The 14,123-nt window shown below is 37.8% G+C and overlaps 1 protein-coding gene across 1 annotated transcript; it reads left to right on the forward strand.

Moving 5' to 3' along the window:
• The first annotated feature begins 1,394 nt into the window (after positions 1-1,394).
• Positions 1,395-10,829, forward strand: LOC128365962 (acidic amino acid decarboxylase GADL1-like). Its single transcript, XM_053326593.1, has 15 exons — positions 1,395-1,425; positions 4,259-4,377; positions 4,490-4,616; positions 5,690-5,780; positions 5,902-6,011; positions 6,124-6,239; positions 7,376-7,455; positions 7,699-7,753; positions 7,850-7,966; positions 8,060-8,124; positions 8,281-8,362; positions 9,667-9,866; positions 10,212-10,263; positions 10,388-10,477; positions 10,656-10,829. The coding sequence occupies exons 1-15, from the start codon at positions 1,395-1,397 to the stop codon at positions 10,827-10,829; spliced, it is 1,509 nt and encodes a 502-aa protein (XP_053182568.1).
• Positions 10,830-14,123: the final 3,294 nt, after the last annotated feature.

The following is a 14,123-nucleotide window of genomic DNA, read 5'->3' on the forward strand; positions in this document are numbered from 1 at the left end:
AACCATGGAAGTATTTCCTTCATTTACACGTTTAATTACAGACATTGGCTCTGAGTGTGTCCAAAATGCAGTTGACTTGAGTTCATAAATGTACTTGAACACCTCTTGTGTAGTCACTCTCTGCTAATGCTATGCTTTCTGTCTACTTTTCTCTCTTCAGAACACTTTTCTATGACTCGTGTCACGCCTCGTCTCTGGTCTCTCCCTGACCTGCAGGAGTCAGCCGTCCTGAATCTCTGCCCTGCCCCTGCTCAGAGCAGAGCAGCTCACTGATCGCTGGTGTATTCAAAGATTCAAGGTAATGCAGGTCCAAATTGCACACAATTTAAAATGACGCTCTCAATTTTCCTCAATAATGCACCTGCCAAGTTTGGAGTTGACTGTATGAATGGTTCAAGAAATACACGATAGACATATATACAGAGAGACACAGAGAGACAGACAGACAGACAGACAGACAGACAGACAGACAGACAGACAGACAGACAGACAGACATTCCTTTATTTCTTTATATAGAGAGATAAAGGAAGTTTTCCCCTTCCTCCTCTTTCCTGAAGATGAAGAAGCAGCAGCAGAGATTTTTGAAGCTCTCGGACAGAGCTCTCTTCTCGGCACATAAAGTAACTGCAGTTCCCAATTTTGCTTTGGAAAGTGGTGTCAGGTTAAATATCAGTTGTTAGTTGTGTGACTTATATTGGCCCGTCTATACCTTGACTACTATAGGACTACATTAACAGAAGCAGCTTACCTTCTTATCCAGCATACTTGACCTGGTTTCACGATGAAATCTGATTACGCTTGGTTGAATCTGTCATCACTCCACTGTAGTAGAAGTTTTGTGCTAGAAGTTTATCTGAAGAATCACAGACAACAGAGTGATGAATCTTTCTCTTCACTCATTACATGCCCGCATGGAAAAGGACCCACAGTCGTTCTGCCAAGCAAGAAACAGTTTCAGCTTTTATACTGTACCTTGCAGTGCAAATTTGAATAAGACAGGATAACAAAGTAATAAAGTACAGAAACCAACCAAGGAATACTGATAATCTTTGCCCCCTTCTAAGTCAGAAATTGTCAGTTGTGCTACCAGGTGTCTTGCCTGATTGTTAAATCAGGCAAGATGCCTAATGCCTGAGGCTTAGGCGTTTAAAGCAGTTCAGACAAACACATGACACAATGAGTACCTCATGACACAAAAAACCCCTCACACATCACAGACCTGAAATTGCCTACATGGAAATTTACAGTATATGTCAAAAGCTATGACGCAACATTGTCTTGCGATGGTAGCGTTACCAAGAGGATCCGAAATGTGTATAAATACAGACATCCCACTATCACTGCGCAATACTTTACACAGGCAACAGACACTACAGCTGCATCAAAGTTAACAATGGCATCAACCATGGAAGGACACATGAAAGGTAAGAATCTGAATGTCCAGTTTTTCACCAAATAGATAATGCATCTGTGGCAAAATGACCCAATGACTGTACATTCAAATTATTATATTACAGTCAGACTTGTATTAATAATAATATTATACATTTTATCAAATACAAACTTACTCTGTGGAACAAATGTAGTAAATGAGTGAAAACTAGTAGGATTTTAAGTAAGTTCAAACAAATCTTTAAAAATAACATATTGAACAGATAAATAATGGATGATCAGAGGTAGACTGGAATAATATGATTGGTACAGTGTGTCTTTTTGACTTGTGTTGTTGTCATTTTTACTGTGCTGGTTGTCTTTATTTGCTTGTGTTGTTTTGAATGTTTATGGCTTTAACGGAGTATTAAAAAAGAATAGGACTAGAAAAATTCTTTACTCCACCCGACATCCTTTTTGAACATTGAATAGTTATGTGTGTTGTTTACAGAAAGTTTGCTGTCATTTATATTTGTTTTGTTTCACTGCCTATATATTTTATTGTGTTATTTTAACATGTTTGAAATAACTAAACTAAACTAAACTAATCTAAACTAACTAAACTAAACTAAACTAATCTAAACTAACTAAACTAAACTAAACTACAATACTATACTATACAATACTCACCTCAACTGGCTGGCTTTAATGAATCAACAGTGAAGTCACAGTAAAGATACTTGGAATGATGATCTCTGTGACTGTTGCATTATTAGGTAACATAATATAACAATCACAGGGGCCAATAATGGATTGATATAATGATTAAACAGCATTTCACAGTTGTAGCTGCTCAGAGTAGAGCTGTTCTTATTTACTTAATACACTTGAATCTATAAGCCTGGCATGTTTAAAAAATATATAATATATCAGCAAAGAAAGTACCAGTAACTACAGCTTTCATATAAATGTAGTGGAGTAATGAGTACAACATTTCACACAGAGAAGTATAAAGGGAAATATTGAAGTTGTATGTCAAGATTATACTTAAATTTCAGTTAGAAGTTAGTTTCAATTACTGCCCACAGCTTAACCAACACATATAGAAGTATAGACATAATATAGAAAATAGTCAGACTCCAGCAGTACTTGTAATACTGCCATTTTATGATATATGATATGATTTTTTTTAATTTATTTAGCCACATTTATTTCATTTCTTCTTCCACCTGTAAGACCTGGTGTGGATTGATTGTAAGTCAAATGTCCACCAACAAGGAAATAAAACTTTAAAGAAATGAATGATTAAGTGCATGAGATATGAGATATGTGTGTGCGTGACAGCGGTGTGGTAGAGGCATATAGAGAGCTCAAGGCTGTCAGGTAGGTCACGGTGCTTGCGGTCTGGCTGACAGCCTCCTCTCATGTAAAATACAATATTACTTCAAAAAAAGCAAAAGCTGGACAGCTGAATCAGCTCATTCAGTATGTCAAAGAAAGTCTTGTGTAGTCTATTGTTACAACGGTGGAATAGAAACCAATATCTAAGTGGGTCGTCATCAGCTACAGTGCAGTTTTGGACAGGTAATCTCATCAAACAGAAGGGAAATGGTTACAAATAAAATAGTCCACATTAAGAGGAAAAGGGAGGCCAAGTTTGTTAAAGCAATCTTTCCAGTTAAACAGCATCAGCGGATTACATTGAAGAAGGTAGAAACATTCTTAGCTCCAGATAGCTGCAGGACTATCATAATTACATAATTACGTATAATAAAGTGGGCCAGTTATGCATGTAAGTTGTGTTCAAGTATAGCCCCTCTGAACAAATGCAAAACTAATCTCAAGAAAAACACACCCACAGTTTGTTTAAGTTTAATCCAAGCGGTAAATTATTCGAAGTGGAAAAAACCAGAAGAAGGATTGGTTCATGAGTCATGTTGCAGTAATCACTGAACTGACATCTGCATCCAATTATCTATCCAGTTCTTTACCTAATCTATTTTACTTTAGGAAAGAAAGAACACAAATTGAACTGTACAACAAACAAATATATCATGTAGAGGCAGATACAGTTCAGTTTAGGAAGTTTCACAACAGGCCTAACATGTTTATTTCATCAATTCCTTGTAAGGAGTTGTTTTTCACTATGCATAATCGTGGTGACGCCAATTATATAGAAGCTTTACCCGATCACCTAACTTCGGTAATCTTAAAGTATGAGACGGAGAATAGAAGTCGTCGAACAGCCAACTGGGATCTTTATTACAGATACTCAGCAACAATACAAACAGCAAACTGTAGAAAACAAACTGATTGCGTGTGGTGTCGTGCGTCATTGTGTGTGTGTTCAGGCTAATTTTCAGTTCCTGGAATTCTATTCATAAGTGATGGTGGCCAAGATTTCCTAAGAATATTAAGCATAGTGAAAAACAACTCCTTACAAGGAATTGATTAAATTAACAGGTTAGGCCTGTTGCGAAACTTCCTAAACTGAACTGTATCTGCCTCTACAATCACAGCTAGACTTATATTTGATGTCAAATTACACATTTCATCAAATGAAACTTAAAGTGGAAATTTCCAGGAGCAGGGTAAGTTCATGAGTCATGTAGCAGGAACCACTACACTGACCTCACAGGTACTCTTGGTACACATTGCCCAGAACACTTGGGGAAGTAAAATGACACCACTCTGCCAGCCAAGTCTGATATAGCATCGTATTTTTTATTATATCTGAGAATCTAAGAGAAATTCCAATTTGAGGTCACTGGCTTTTGAAAAAATGTCATTTTTGACCATGTAACATGGATAGTTCTGTATTTTCAGAGGATATCCTCAGTAAAAACCAGAGCCCTGAGGCAGAGACGTGTAGTCCAGTTGTCATAGACAATGTTCGCCTGAATGGTCCTGCTGTGAACATCAATGCAACAGAGAGCTTCATCCACCAAGCCATGGACATCATCGTGGAGGATGCTGTGAAGAAGGCCACCGATGTCAGAGAAAAGGTAACTAGGTTCTTTCATTCTATGCAGATGCAGCAAATTCGAGGAAATCTCACATTTGTATTAGAACCACTGCTGCTGCATTGACAGTGAGATGTTTGTCCATGCTGACTAGGTTTGTGAGTGGCGCTCCCCCGAGCAGCTGAAGGAGCTGTTGGACCTTGAGCTGAAAGACGAAGGAGAGTCTGAGACCGAGATCCTGCAACGCTGCAGAGATGCCATCAAGTACAGCGTCAAAACCAGTATGTCTTTAAACTTTAATGAATTCCTATAAGATCAGTCAGTTCAGGAAGTTTAACTCAAGAAATGTTTCCATCACAAAAGCAGCTCTTATAACTTATAAATGTAGTTGAAACAAACACAGGTTAGCTGTCTATCCTGGGAATGTTGCAGTTCAGAAACAGATGGTGGGCTGCTGTGTGGTTTTTACGTGGTGGAAGACTGTAGCATTGAGAACATTAGTGTCCATGGAGCTGCATTAGTACCCCCAGCCCCCTGGGCACTGAAGCTCATGTCCCCCAAACAAACCTTTAATTTATTCTGATTGGATAACACTGCTGTCATTGGAAACCTTGCAACCTCATAAACTTGAGGCATCAAAGAGAGCGCAGAAAGGCTCCTTAATGCAAATACGACTTTTTTCACAGGACTTTTATTTTATCTTTTGGCAGCCACTTCTTTCGCTTCATTTTCTTCTTCTTTTTTGGCTTCCCCATTGAGCTTTTTGTTACAGATGGCACTGTTCATTTTCCGCTAAGTGATGAATGATACAAATATTGTGACATGCTGACCAATCCTCACTTGCCCAGCCGTCAAAATGAGAAATGAAACTGGAAATCATGAGAATTTATTTTCTTCATATGAAAGCAACAGTAATGATCAACATCAAGAGAGTGTATATGTTTCTGTAAAGTCCGATCAAAAAACAAAACAAAAAATAAAAATAAATATAAAAATATTTTTTCCTCCCATCATGGAGGGTGCCTTTTTGATCAAACTTTTCATTGTGCAATAGACTGATTCTTGCATTCAGGATTTAGTATCCTGTATATTTGATTAATGGCAGTGTGGAGAACACTAAACTGAATGACTAAAATATGAAAGAACAGAGCATTTCAAAGTGAAATTGGTTCAATAGGAGAGTTGTTAATATTTTGACCGTCACCAAGACAGCACTCTTTCTCAAGGACAGACAGAGACTCATATTTACATGAACTCTGAGCAAAATGATCCAATGCCACAGCATGAATCATATTACATTTGCAACATCTTACAAAAACTAATCTTTTTTTTTTGTTCTGTATCATTTCTATAGCCCACCCTCGTTTCTTCAACCAGCTGTATGCAGGGATGGAGCCCTACTCCATGGTGGCAAGTTTCATTACAGAAGCCCTCAAACCCAGTCTGTGAGTCACACAAATTAGTCATAACTGATTCACATTTGTACATTTTTGTAGAAAACCCAGCAGGATTCATGCACAACCAACATTTGAAATCATGTTCTTCATACTGTATGATTTTCATCAGGTACACCTATGAGGTAGCTCCAGTCTTCACTCTGATGGAGCAGGCTGTTCTGAAGAAGATGATGGAGGTGATTGGCTGGGAAGAAGGAGGAGATGGAATCTTCAACGCTGGTACATATCACTGACAGCTACTAGTGTTTTCACCTCTGCTGCTATGACAACAGATTAATAATAAAGTCAATAACAAATATATCATTAATAAAGTGTGCTGTTTGTTCTGCAGGTGGCTCGTTGTCCAACATGTATGCAGTGAACCTAGCCAGGTACCATCACTGTCCTGACATTAAAGAGCTCGGCCTCTCTGCTACTCCACGACTGGTCCTCTTCACATCACAGGAGGTTGGTTTTACTGGAACCTGTCAAGCTTAAGAGTTTGTAGTGTTTTTGTAGACCTGCATTAACCCTTACATATGCTCACAGTATGTTCTAGCTGAATTTCGACCCGGTCTAAGAATTCCTTAGAATATAAAAAATATTTAAAAAAATAAGAAACTAAGTTTTGAACCACAGATGTGTTTAGAAAGCATCAATAGTCAATCTGACTGATCAATAAATGTGTGATTAAACCTTGATTCATGTTTCCGAGAGCAGAAGGTGTATTTTTTAGCTTTTACATCACTGTTTAGAGAAAAAACAGCTACTATCACACTATGTCATGTCCTATTTTCCCTAAGACATGAACATATAACAGTAATAATTATTTAAATGTATTTTATTGAAACTAAAAAAGAACTTTATGGAACTGTGGAGTTTATTGTATAACCATTAGAGCCATCAGTCTTCACTGCTACATGAAAATAAATCTTCATAACTACTATCTTATTAAAACTATTAACTATTCATTTAACAAAAATACATGTTAATAGATACGGGTCAAATTTGACCCAGAACAGCTTCACAGGACAAAAACTTGAAATAATTTACATTTTTGTGCATTTTAGGCCATTATAGGAGAAGTCTTTGAATTTCAGGGTAAAAGACATTTGGGGTGTTTTTACAGCTGTCAAATGTCAAAACGGGTCAAATTTGACTCGAACAATATGTGAGGGTTAAACATGTCAAGGTATATTGTCAATACATGTAAAATAACTGCTTTCTCTCTCTGCAATTAAAGATTTAATGAAGATAGCAGTTAGATTTTTTTCTGACGTTCTTCACACTTTGCTTGTCTCCTGTACACTTCCCTAATTCTAAATGAACAGATAATTGTTTGTCAGTCAGTTTTTTTCATAGAAGTGAATCTTGAAGTGAATGACGTACTTGCCTGATTAAGCAGATTACATCAATCCTCGTTACGTCTCATGAGGGACTCCTAATTCAAAAATGTACCAGACCTTCACGGCTTAACTATGGAGAATTACAAATGACATCTGATATGTGCGATTAGAATTATCTTGCTTGTCGTGTTTGAATAAATGAAGCAGACCAGAGCAAACACTTTTTTTGTTGACAGTCTCTTGTTTAATCTCTTTCAGTGTCATTACTCCATTTCCAAAGCAGCGGCTTTCCTGGGCATCGGCACTAAAAATGTTTACGTGGTTCCATCTGATAAGAGGTAAACTGCTTCTCACACACACTTTATAATACTGACTGATACCGTGGTTGCTCCTCTGTGAGCCTTACTAATGGCAGTCTGACAGCTGACACTCACTGAAACCCAAGACATTCATTTGTAAAAACATCAACCATTGCCACAGTAATGAGCAACTGAACTCAGGCGGGAAATATAGTTTCATCTCAACATCAACTGACTCTTTTATCACAAAATGAATGATGGATTATTATGTGTGTTTTTCAGAGGGAAGATGATCCCCTCTGCTCTGGAGGAGCTAATAAAGAAGGCTAAAAGTGAGGTGAGGAAGCCATCTTTCCTGTTACAATATGACTTATATATTCTCAAATGTTGAAAAAAAAACCATAGAGTCAAATCTATTTATGTCTGTGTTCAGGGTGCAGCTCCCTTCATGGTAAATGCCACAGCAGGGACCACGGTGCTCGGAGCGTTTGACCCCATCGAGGAAATCGCAGACATCTGTGAGAAGTACAACCTGTGGCTGCATGTGGACGTGAGTGAATTAATTCAGTTAGTCGGTCAGTCACTAGCCAAAAATCTTGTCTTCCAATCAATCTAAATCCCTTTTCTCTTCCCTGTTTCTCAGGCATGTTGGGGAGGAGCAGCTCTCATGTCTAAGAAGCACAGACACTTGTTGAAGGGAATCCACAGGTAAGCAGTCAAATCAAAGCAACATACCTGCTGGTGAAAATTTCAGTTATAAGGAGGAAGCATTTTGATCTCACTGATAAGCAACATACATGGTGAAATGTGATACCAGATTCAGTGATAATAATCTAACTGCAAACTCTCTCTGTGTTTGATAAGGGCTAACTCTGTGGCCTGGAACCCTCACAAGATGCTGATGGCATGTCTGCAGTGCTGTGCTTTCATGGTCAGGGACAAAACGGTAAGACTTGCTTATCACCTGATGTGTCATCTGCTCCACATAAGGCAACACATACAGTTCAGTCGTTCTCAGGCTTCTTCTTTTTTGGCTTGTGTAACCATTTCATATTGTCGATTACTAAATATTTTACAGGAAAAAGCAGTTAAGACAGGCAACCATATGTGAACATCTCAGATTTTCAAATGAGTGTCTTTGAATGCACCATTAAGCGAGAAAGATAGTTTAAGAATCACAGATATTGCATATGATAGGGATATGATTTATTTAAAGGGGACATATGCACATTTCCAGGTCTATATTTTTCATCTGGGGCTCTACTGGAATATCTTTGCATAATTTACAGTTAAAAAAAACCTAATTTAACTCTTACTGACCGTTGACATAGCCCCTCATTAAGCCTCTGTCAGAAACAGGCCGTTTTAGCTCCTGTTTCTTTAAGGCTCCCTTTCCAATGAGCCCACTCTGTTGTGATTGGGCAGCTCCAGGAAGCAACATCAACAAACCATGAAATAAACTTTATCAGGAGGATTTTACTACTTTTTTGTCATTCTTTACTTAAAATATCAATTTCTTAAATGTATAAATATGACAGAGGACAACCTTCGCACAAAGTATCTTCTTGATTTAAAGCTTACTTGATTAAAAATGTCAGTCACTGCTTCCTGCCAATAAATAGTACTGCACATAAATCCTGTAAAAATAGAACTTTACACTTTTTTTACACAATGTTTTGCTTGGATTAAACAAACAAGTCTGAGATCAGTTGATTAAATGAATCAATCCTGGTGTGTTCCTTCTTGGTTGGAATAAAACCCAGCTGCCACATGAACCTTCATGGAATAGTTTGGCCATGCCTGGCTTAAGCTAACCCTAGGTTCATATTTAACGGACACACCGTTTATGTTAAACTATGTTGTAGGAACATTTCTTTAAATGACTGTTTCATTGTAACTGGTTTAGGCAGTTATATCATATATAATACAATGATTCAATGTATATTGAAAAACGATTATATTTCATTCTATTGTTGTGTGTGATGTTTACTGGATGGTGCACTTGTGACAATTCAATTTCCCTCAGAATTAATAAAGTATATCTTATTCTTACAGTACCTCCCTTAAAACTGTGTTAACTATGGTGCAGATGTGATTTGTTTCATCCAGTTAATATGGATACACACTTTAGATAGCATTTTATTTCCTGTGTTCTCATTTTGAGTCTTAATGCAATATGTAAAAAAACCCATCTATGTTCAGTAGAATGAATATGCTTTATAAACAATCCTCGTCATTGTGTCTCCTCAGGGTCTCCTCCAGCGCTGTTACTCTGCTCAGGCCTCCTACCTCTTCCAGCAGGATAAGTTCTATGATGTCAGCTATGACACAGGGGACAAATCCTTTCAGTGCAGCAGGAAGCCGGACGCCTTCAAGTTCTGGCTGATGTGGAAGGCTTTGGGAGCCAAGGAGATGGAGAAGAGGGTGGACAGAGCTCTCGCCATGGCCAAGTAAGTCAGAGGAAAACAGACAGTATTTAGTTGCATGTTCAGAAAATTTCAGAGCCCCAGTAAAATCCATACACACTAACTGATGCACAAGTTATTATAAGACATCATATCAGTTCTCAAGCTTGATTTAGAGAAGTCAGCTGTTAGATGGCGCACTCTAGTGGTCATTTTGTGAATGGCCACATTTCTCACAGTCTCGCTGATAAATATGTCTTATGACTTATTCTTGATGGTAATTTGTGTAATTTCTGTTACTATTCTGGATTATTGAGCCTGAAGAATGCTGTGAACCTAAAGTGAAAGTAATATTCTGAAACTAAATGTGCTCTTTTTTTTTCTTTACAGGTATCTTACCCAAGAAATCAAGAAAAGAGAAGGGTTTCGTCTGTTGATGGAAGTAAGTTTGTCCAAAACTGAATTCAGTAAGATTGACACTTATTATTTAAGTTGGTGATATATTTAAATAATCACTTATATGTGTTGTAGATGCCACATTTTAAAATCTGCTTTTCCATCTACAGCCTGAATATACGAATGTTTGCTTCTGGTACATTCCACCAAGTCTGAGGAATCTTCCAGACAGCCCTGCGTTCTGGAAAAAGCTCCATGCAGTAAGTAACCAATTACTGAACAGAAATATTTGAACATTTAACATTTAGATAGAATTCTGCTATGAGGTGCTCAAATCAATCATTGATGGACATCAAATCAATACATTTGCACAGATCTGGTTGTTAGGCTGTTGTTCGCACAGTCAGTCACTGCAGCGTCCTCTCTCTCCTTCTGTAGGTGGCCCCGGTGGTGAAGGAACGCATGATGAAGAAGGGCAGTATGATGGTGGGCTACCAGCCGCACGGAGACAAGGCTAACTTCTTCAGGATGATCATCATCAGCCCTCAGGTCAGCAAGCGGGACATGGACTTCCTCTTGGATGAGATACACAATCTGGGGAAGGACTTGTGAAGAAATGTCAGTGTCAGTGAAGAACCTCTCTGCCCCTCTTTATTAATGTGAAAGGGAGGACATTACAGACTAGGAGCTCTTTCTCCCTACCATCATCAAACCTTTTCGTACTTCTTGTGAGAGGTTCCTCCTCACCTCAATCGAAATTCCAACAAATATGTTTCTGCATTGGCAAGACATACAACTGAAATGCCTCAGTTATCAGAAGATGTTAAGGGGATTCTATGATCTAAAATTGTTGAACGATATTATCTGGGGATAATATCACAGTGTGTTCATACCTGTCACTGCTTTGCATATGTGAAGATCTCCTGGGACTTAATCCAGGATCCTTTGAGGTCCCTAGACAGCAACTATTGTGTGTTAAATGAAGTGAAAGACAGGAAGGTAATTTTATTTTAAGGGAGAGGCCTGTCAGGAATATTTCAAAGTAGGGGGCCTGAGAGACTATACTTATATGGGGTTTGGGGTTGTACTCAAACTATTTATCATGTTGGCTAATCTCCAGCTGCTAATTTATTCTCTCAAGGGAGTCTTTTGTTTTTGTATATAATTGCAATTCCATTGTGGGTAACGTTGTATAATTGTCTTAAATAAACTAAAAATCTTCTCTTTACAGGTGTCTATGTATTTTAATCAAATCTCAAAAAGAAACTTTGCTTATGAGTATGCAACAGAGGTCACAGTTTATTCAGTACATCAGTAGTAATATACTTAAGCTCCCATCACTGAACAGAGAAACAAACTGGATGTTTTATCAGAGCCCAGCAGGTCCACAAAGGCCCTCAAGACTTAGTTGGACAGAAATCAATAGCTGGAGAGCAACTTGAAAGTCACAGCGTGCCTTTGTGTTTATCCAGCTAAGTGGATATATCTAGAAGGTGTCACTGACCTGAAATGGATGAGTAGTAGATCCATGAGCTTTGTTCTCCCATGAGGCAGGAGCTGAAGTAGCTAAAAAGACATCAGCAATAAACATTCACTCTATCGATCAGTGGACAAGTACCTGTTTTCACACACAAAAAGCTTATAGTAGAAACCATTAAGAGCTTTGACCAAGCTACATGGGCCAGCCTCACCAGGGTAACAAATAATTACATATAGTCAAGATATTTCGAAATGTTGTGCAGCAGTTGAAGGTCAATGTTGGACCTACAAAAACACAGAAAAAGGAACAATTCTTCCTTAAAGTTAACCAGAGAGCCACACATACGACACACATCTGGATTAGTCATGATGCGGATCAGAGCATGTGTGAGAGAAGAAAGAGACATATTATTCATAGATGCGTGTGTTGGTAAAGAAATCAAGTATATATCATAATCAGTCGTCATCTTAATAATAGAATATTCTATATGCACTTGTATTTTCTGAGCAAGCAACAGTTTTGTCAACCTTGATTGTCACTAAAGTTGCTCAGATCTAAGCAGCATGACCCTGAATTACTTTCCATGAGAAATAATGTCTTTTATATGATCTACTTTCTCTAGTGAATACTTCGGAAAGTTAGATGTAGGACTTTTCCACCTGTGCACAAGTAGGATTGAGTATTCACACTCAATTTGTTACTGACTGAAACTTACCAGCACTAAGCATCTAAGACTATTAAGTATTGAAATATGGCCTTAGTATTCTTGGCATGTTCTTACATCAGATCATTTCTTATTTAACACATACTTTTGCCAATTGTACACATTTAACATTTGAATTCACCCTTTGTCAACTGAGAAAAACAATAATTTTGTATAAATGCAAGAGCATACTGTTTTGGTTCAATCTTACTACTCTCACTTGCAGCAGCAGCAGGTGTGTTTAACACTAGTACATCTTTGCAGACATACAAAGTTAGCTGCTAGCTGGTGAGCATTGTGCAGCATTTTAAAATCTCTTGTTGTGCCGCTTGGATTGTTAGATAGTGTTTGTGTCATCTCCAGCTTTTAGATAGTTTCTGACTTCATTTGATCACACAAGACTTGCACTGCTGAGTCCAAGCTATTAACTGACATATGAGCTAGCCGATCTCTCTCTTTTTCACCTTTGATAGTGGTTTCACTTTTTAATATACAGTCAAGGGACACATTTATCATGGCATCAGTCCAACTGTCAGCGTGACTGAACTCTCTCAAACCTCAAAATAAGCTGCTTATATCTCGACCTGATGGATATCATTTCACCTGTTGTGACAGGCTTATCTGGCTTTGTTGATACTTGCCTTTTTGACATTTGTCCCATGTCCATTATTATTCTTTTCTTATATATTCTTATTTTATTCTTTTATTATTATTTAGTAAAGTTTACTTTTAGATAGTTTTCATGTTTGATATACTGTATAGCGACATCTTGTCATACTATATGAGGTGGGCTCAATGTTTGACAAGGCATGCATATAAAAACTGCTGGTGCTAGATTAAAAGTCAGCACATCCTCAAAGTAATCTGGATTCATCCTCTGGGAACCCTGAATGTCAGTACAAATTTTCATGGCAATCCATTCCAATCGATGTTGGACACTTCAGTACCTTCTGCCCTGCGAGTTAAATACCTCTAGTGACCCACTAGCATCTTAAATTCTGCCAGTCACTTTCCAATGGCTTCCAAGAAATCTGAACTGAAACATTACCTGATAAGAATAGAGATGTGTTGGTGTCTCTTAATACTAGAGACAAAGTTGGAAAGACATTAAACAAATGTGTCATTTATCATATTAACTGTTAATTGGAACTCTTGCAGCTCACGCAAATGTGAAAAATTAATTTAACTTACAAGACATAATAATTGTGTCCCTTTTGAAATGACTATAGGTTGGTGCCCAGGAAAAGACTATATATATGCACACCTTAACCTTGCCTGCAGCTATATCTTCTGGTGTGCCATGTATTAATTAGATCCTTATACTTTGCTGCCTCTGCTGCTTTGACACTCAGTCTCAAGAGTTTAAAAGGGTCTTGATATTTCTCTCATGTAAAGATTATCAGAGAAACTCTAATAGGAGCCACAAGGCATGATTAGAGAAGACTAATTTAAAGGTTGCAACCCTGTCTACTAGAAATTTTAATATGTTTGGAGAGAAATCTACTGCCAACTTATGTATCATTTTGGCAAGGTAATATTGCTAACATACTTTATTTTGGTCAGGAGTCACATCAAAAGTTTTTAACCATTTATTGCAGCAATATGCATTTCAGTTTGGGAGTGTGGTTCTATTTGGGGAAAAGTTTGACGTAGTTTGACCTCACAAACCACCCTGGCAGAGCACGAGCTGCACAAGGTTACGCAGACGATCACAGATTATATA

Source organism: Scomber japonicus, chromosome 10 (genome assembly GCF_027409825.1).
Source record: "Scomber japonicus isolate fScoJap1 chromosome 10, fScoJap1.pri, whole genome shotgun sequence".
NCBI lineage: Eukaryota > Metazoa > Chordata > Actinopteri > Scombriformes > Scombridae > Scomber > Scomber japonicus.

Excerpts from the sequence above, each read along its gene's own strand:
- LOC128365962 (XM_053326593.1), top strand. The coding sequence starts at position 1,395 with ATGGCATCAACCATGGAAGGACACATGAAAG. Across the intron at positions 4,617-5,689 it reads CAAGTACAGCGTCAAAACCA|CCCACCCTCGTTTCTTCAAC; the intron begins GTATGTCTTTAA and ends TCATTTCTATAG. Across the intron at positions 8,363-9,666 it reads TCATGGTCAGGGACAAAACG|GGTCTCCTCCAGCGCTGTTA; the intron begins GTAAGACTTGCT and ends GTGTCTCCTCAG.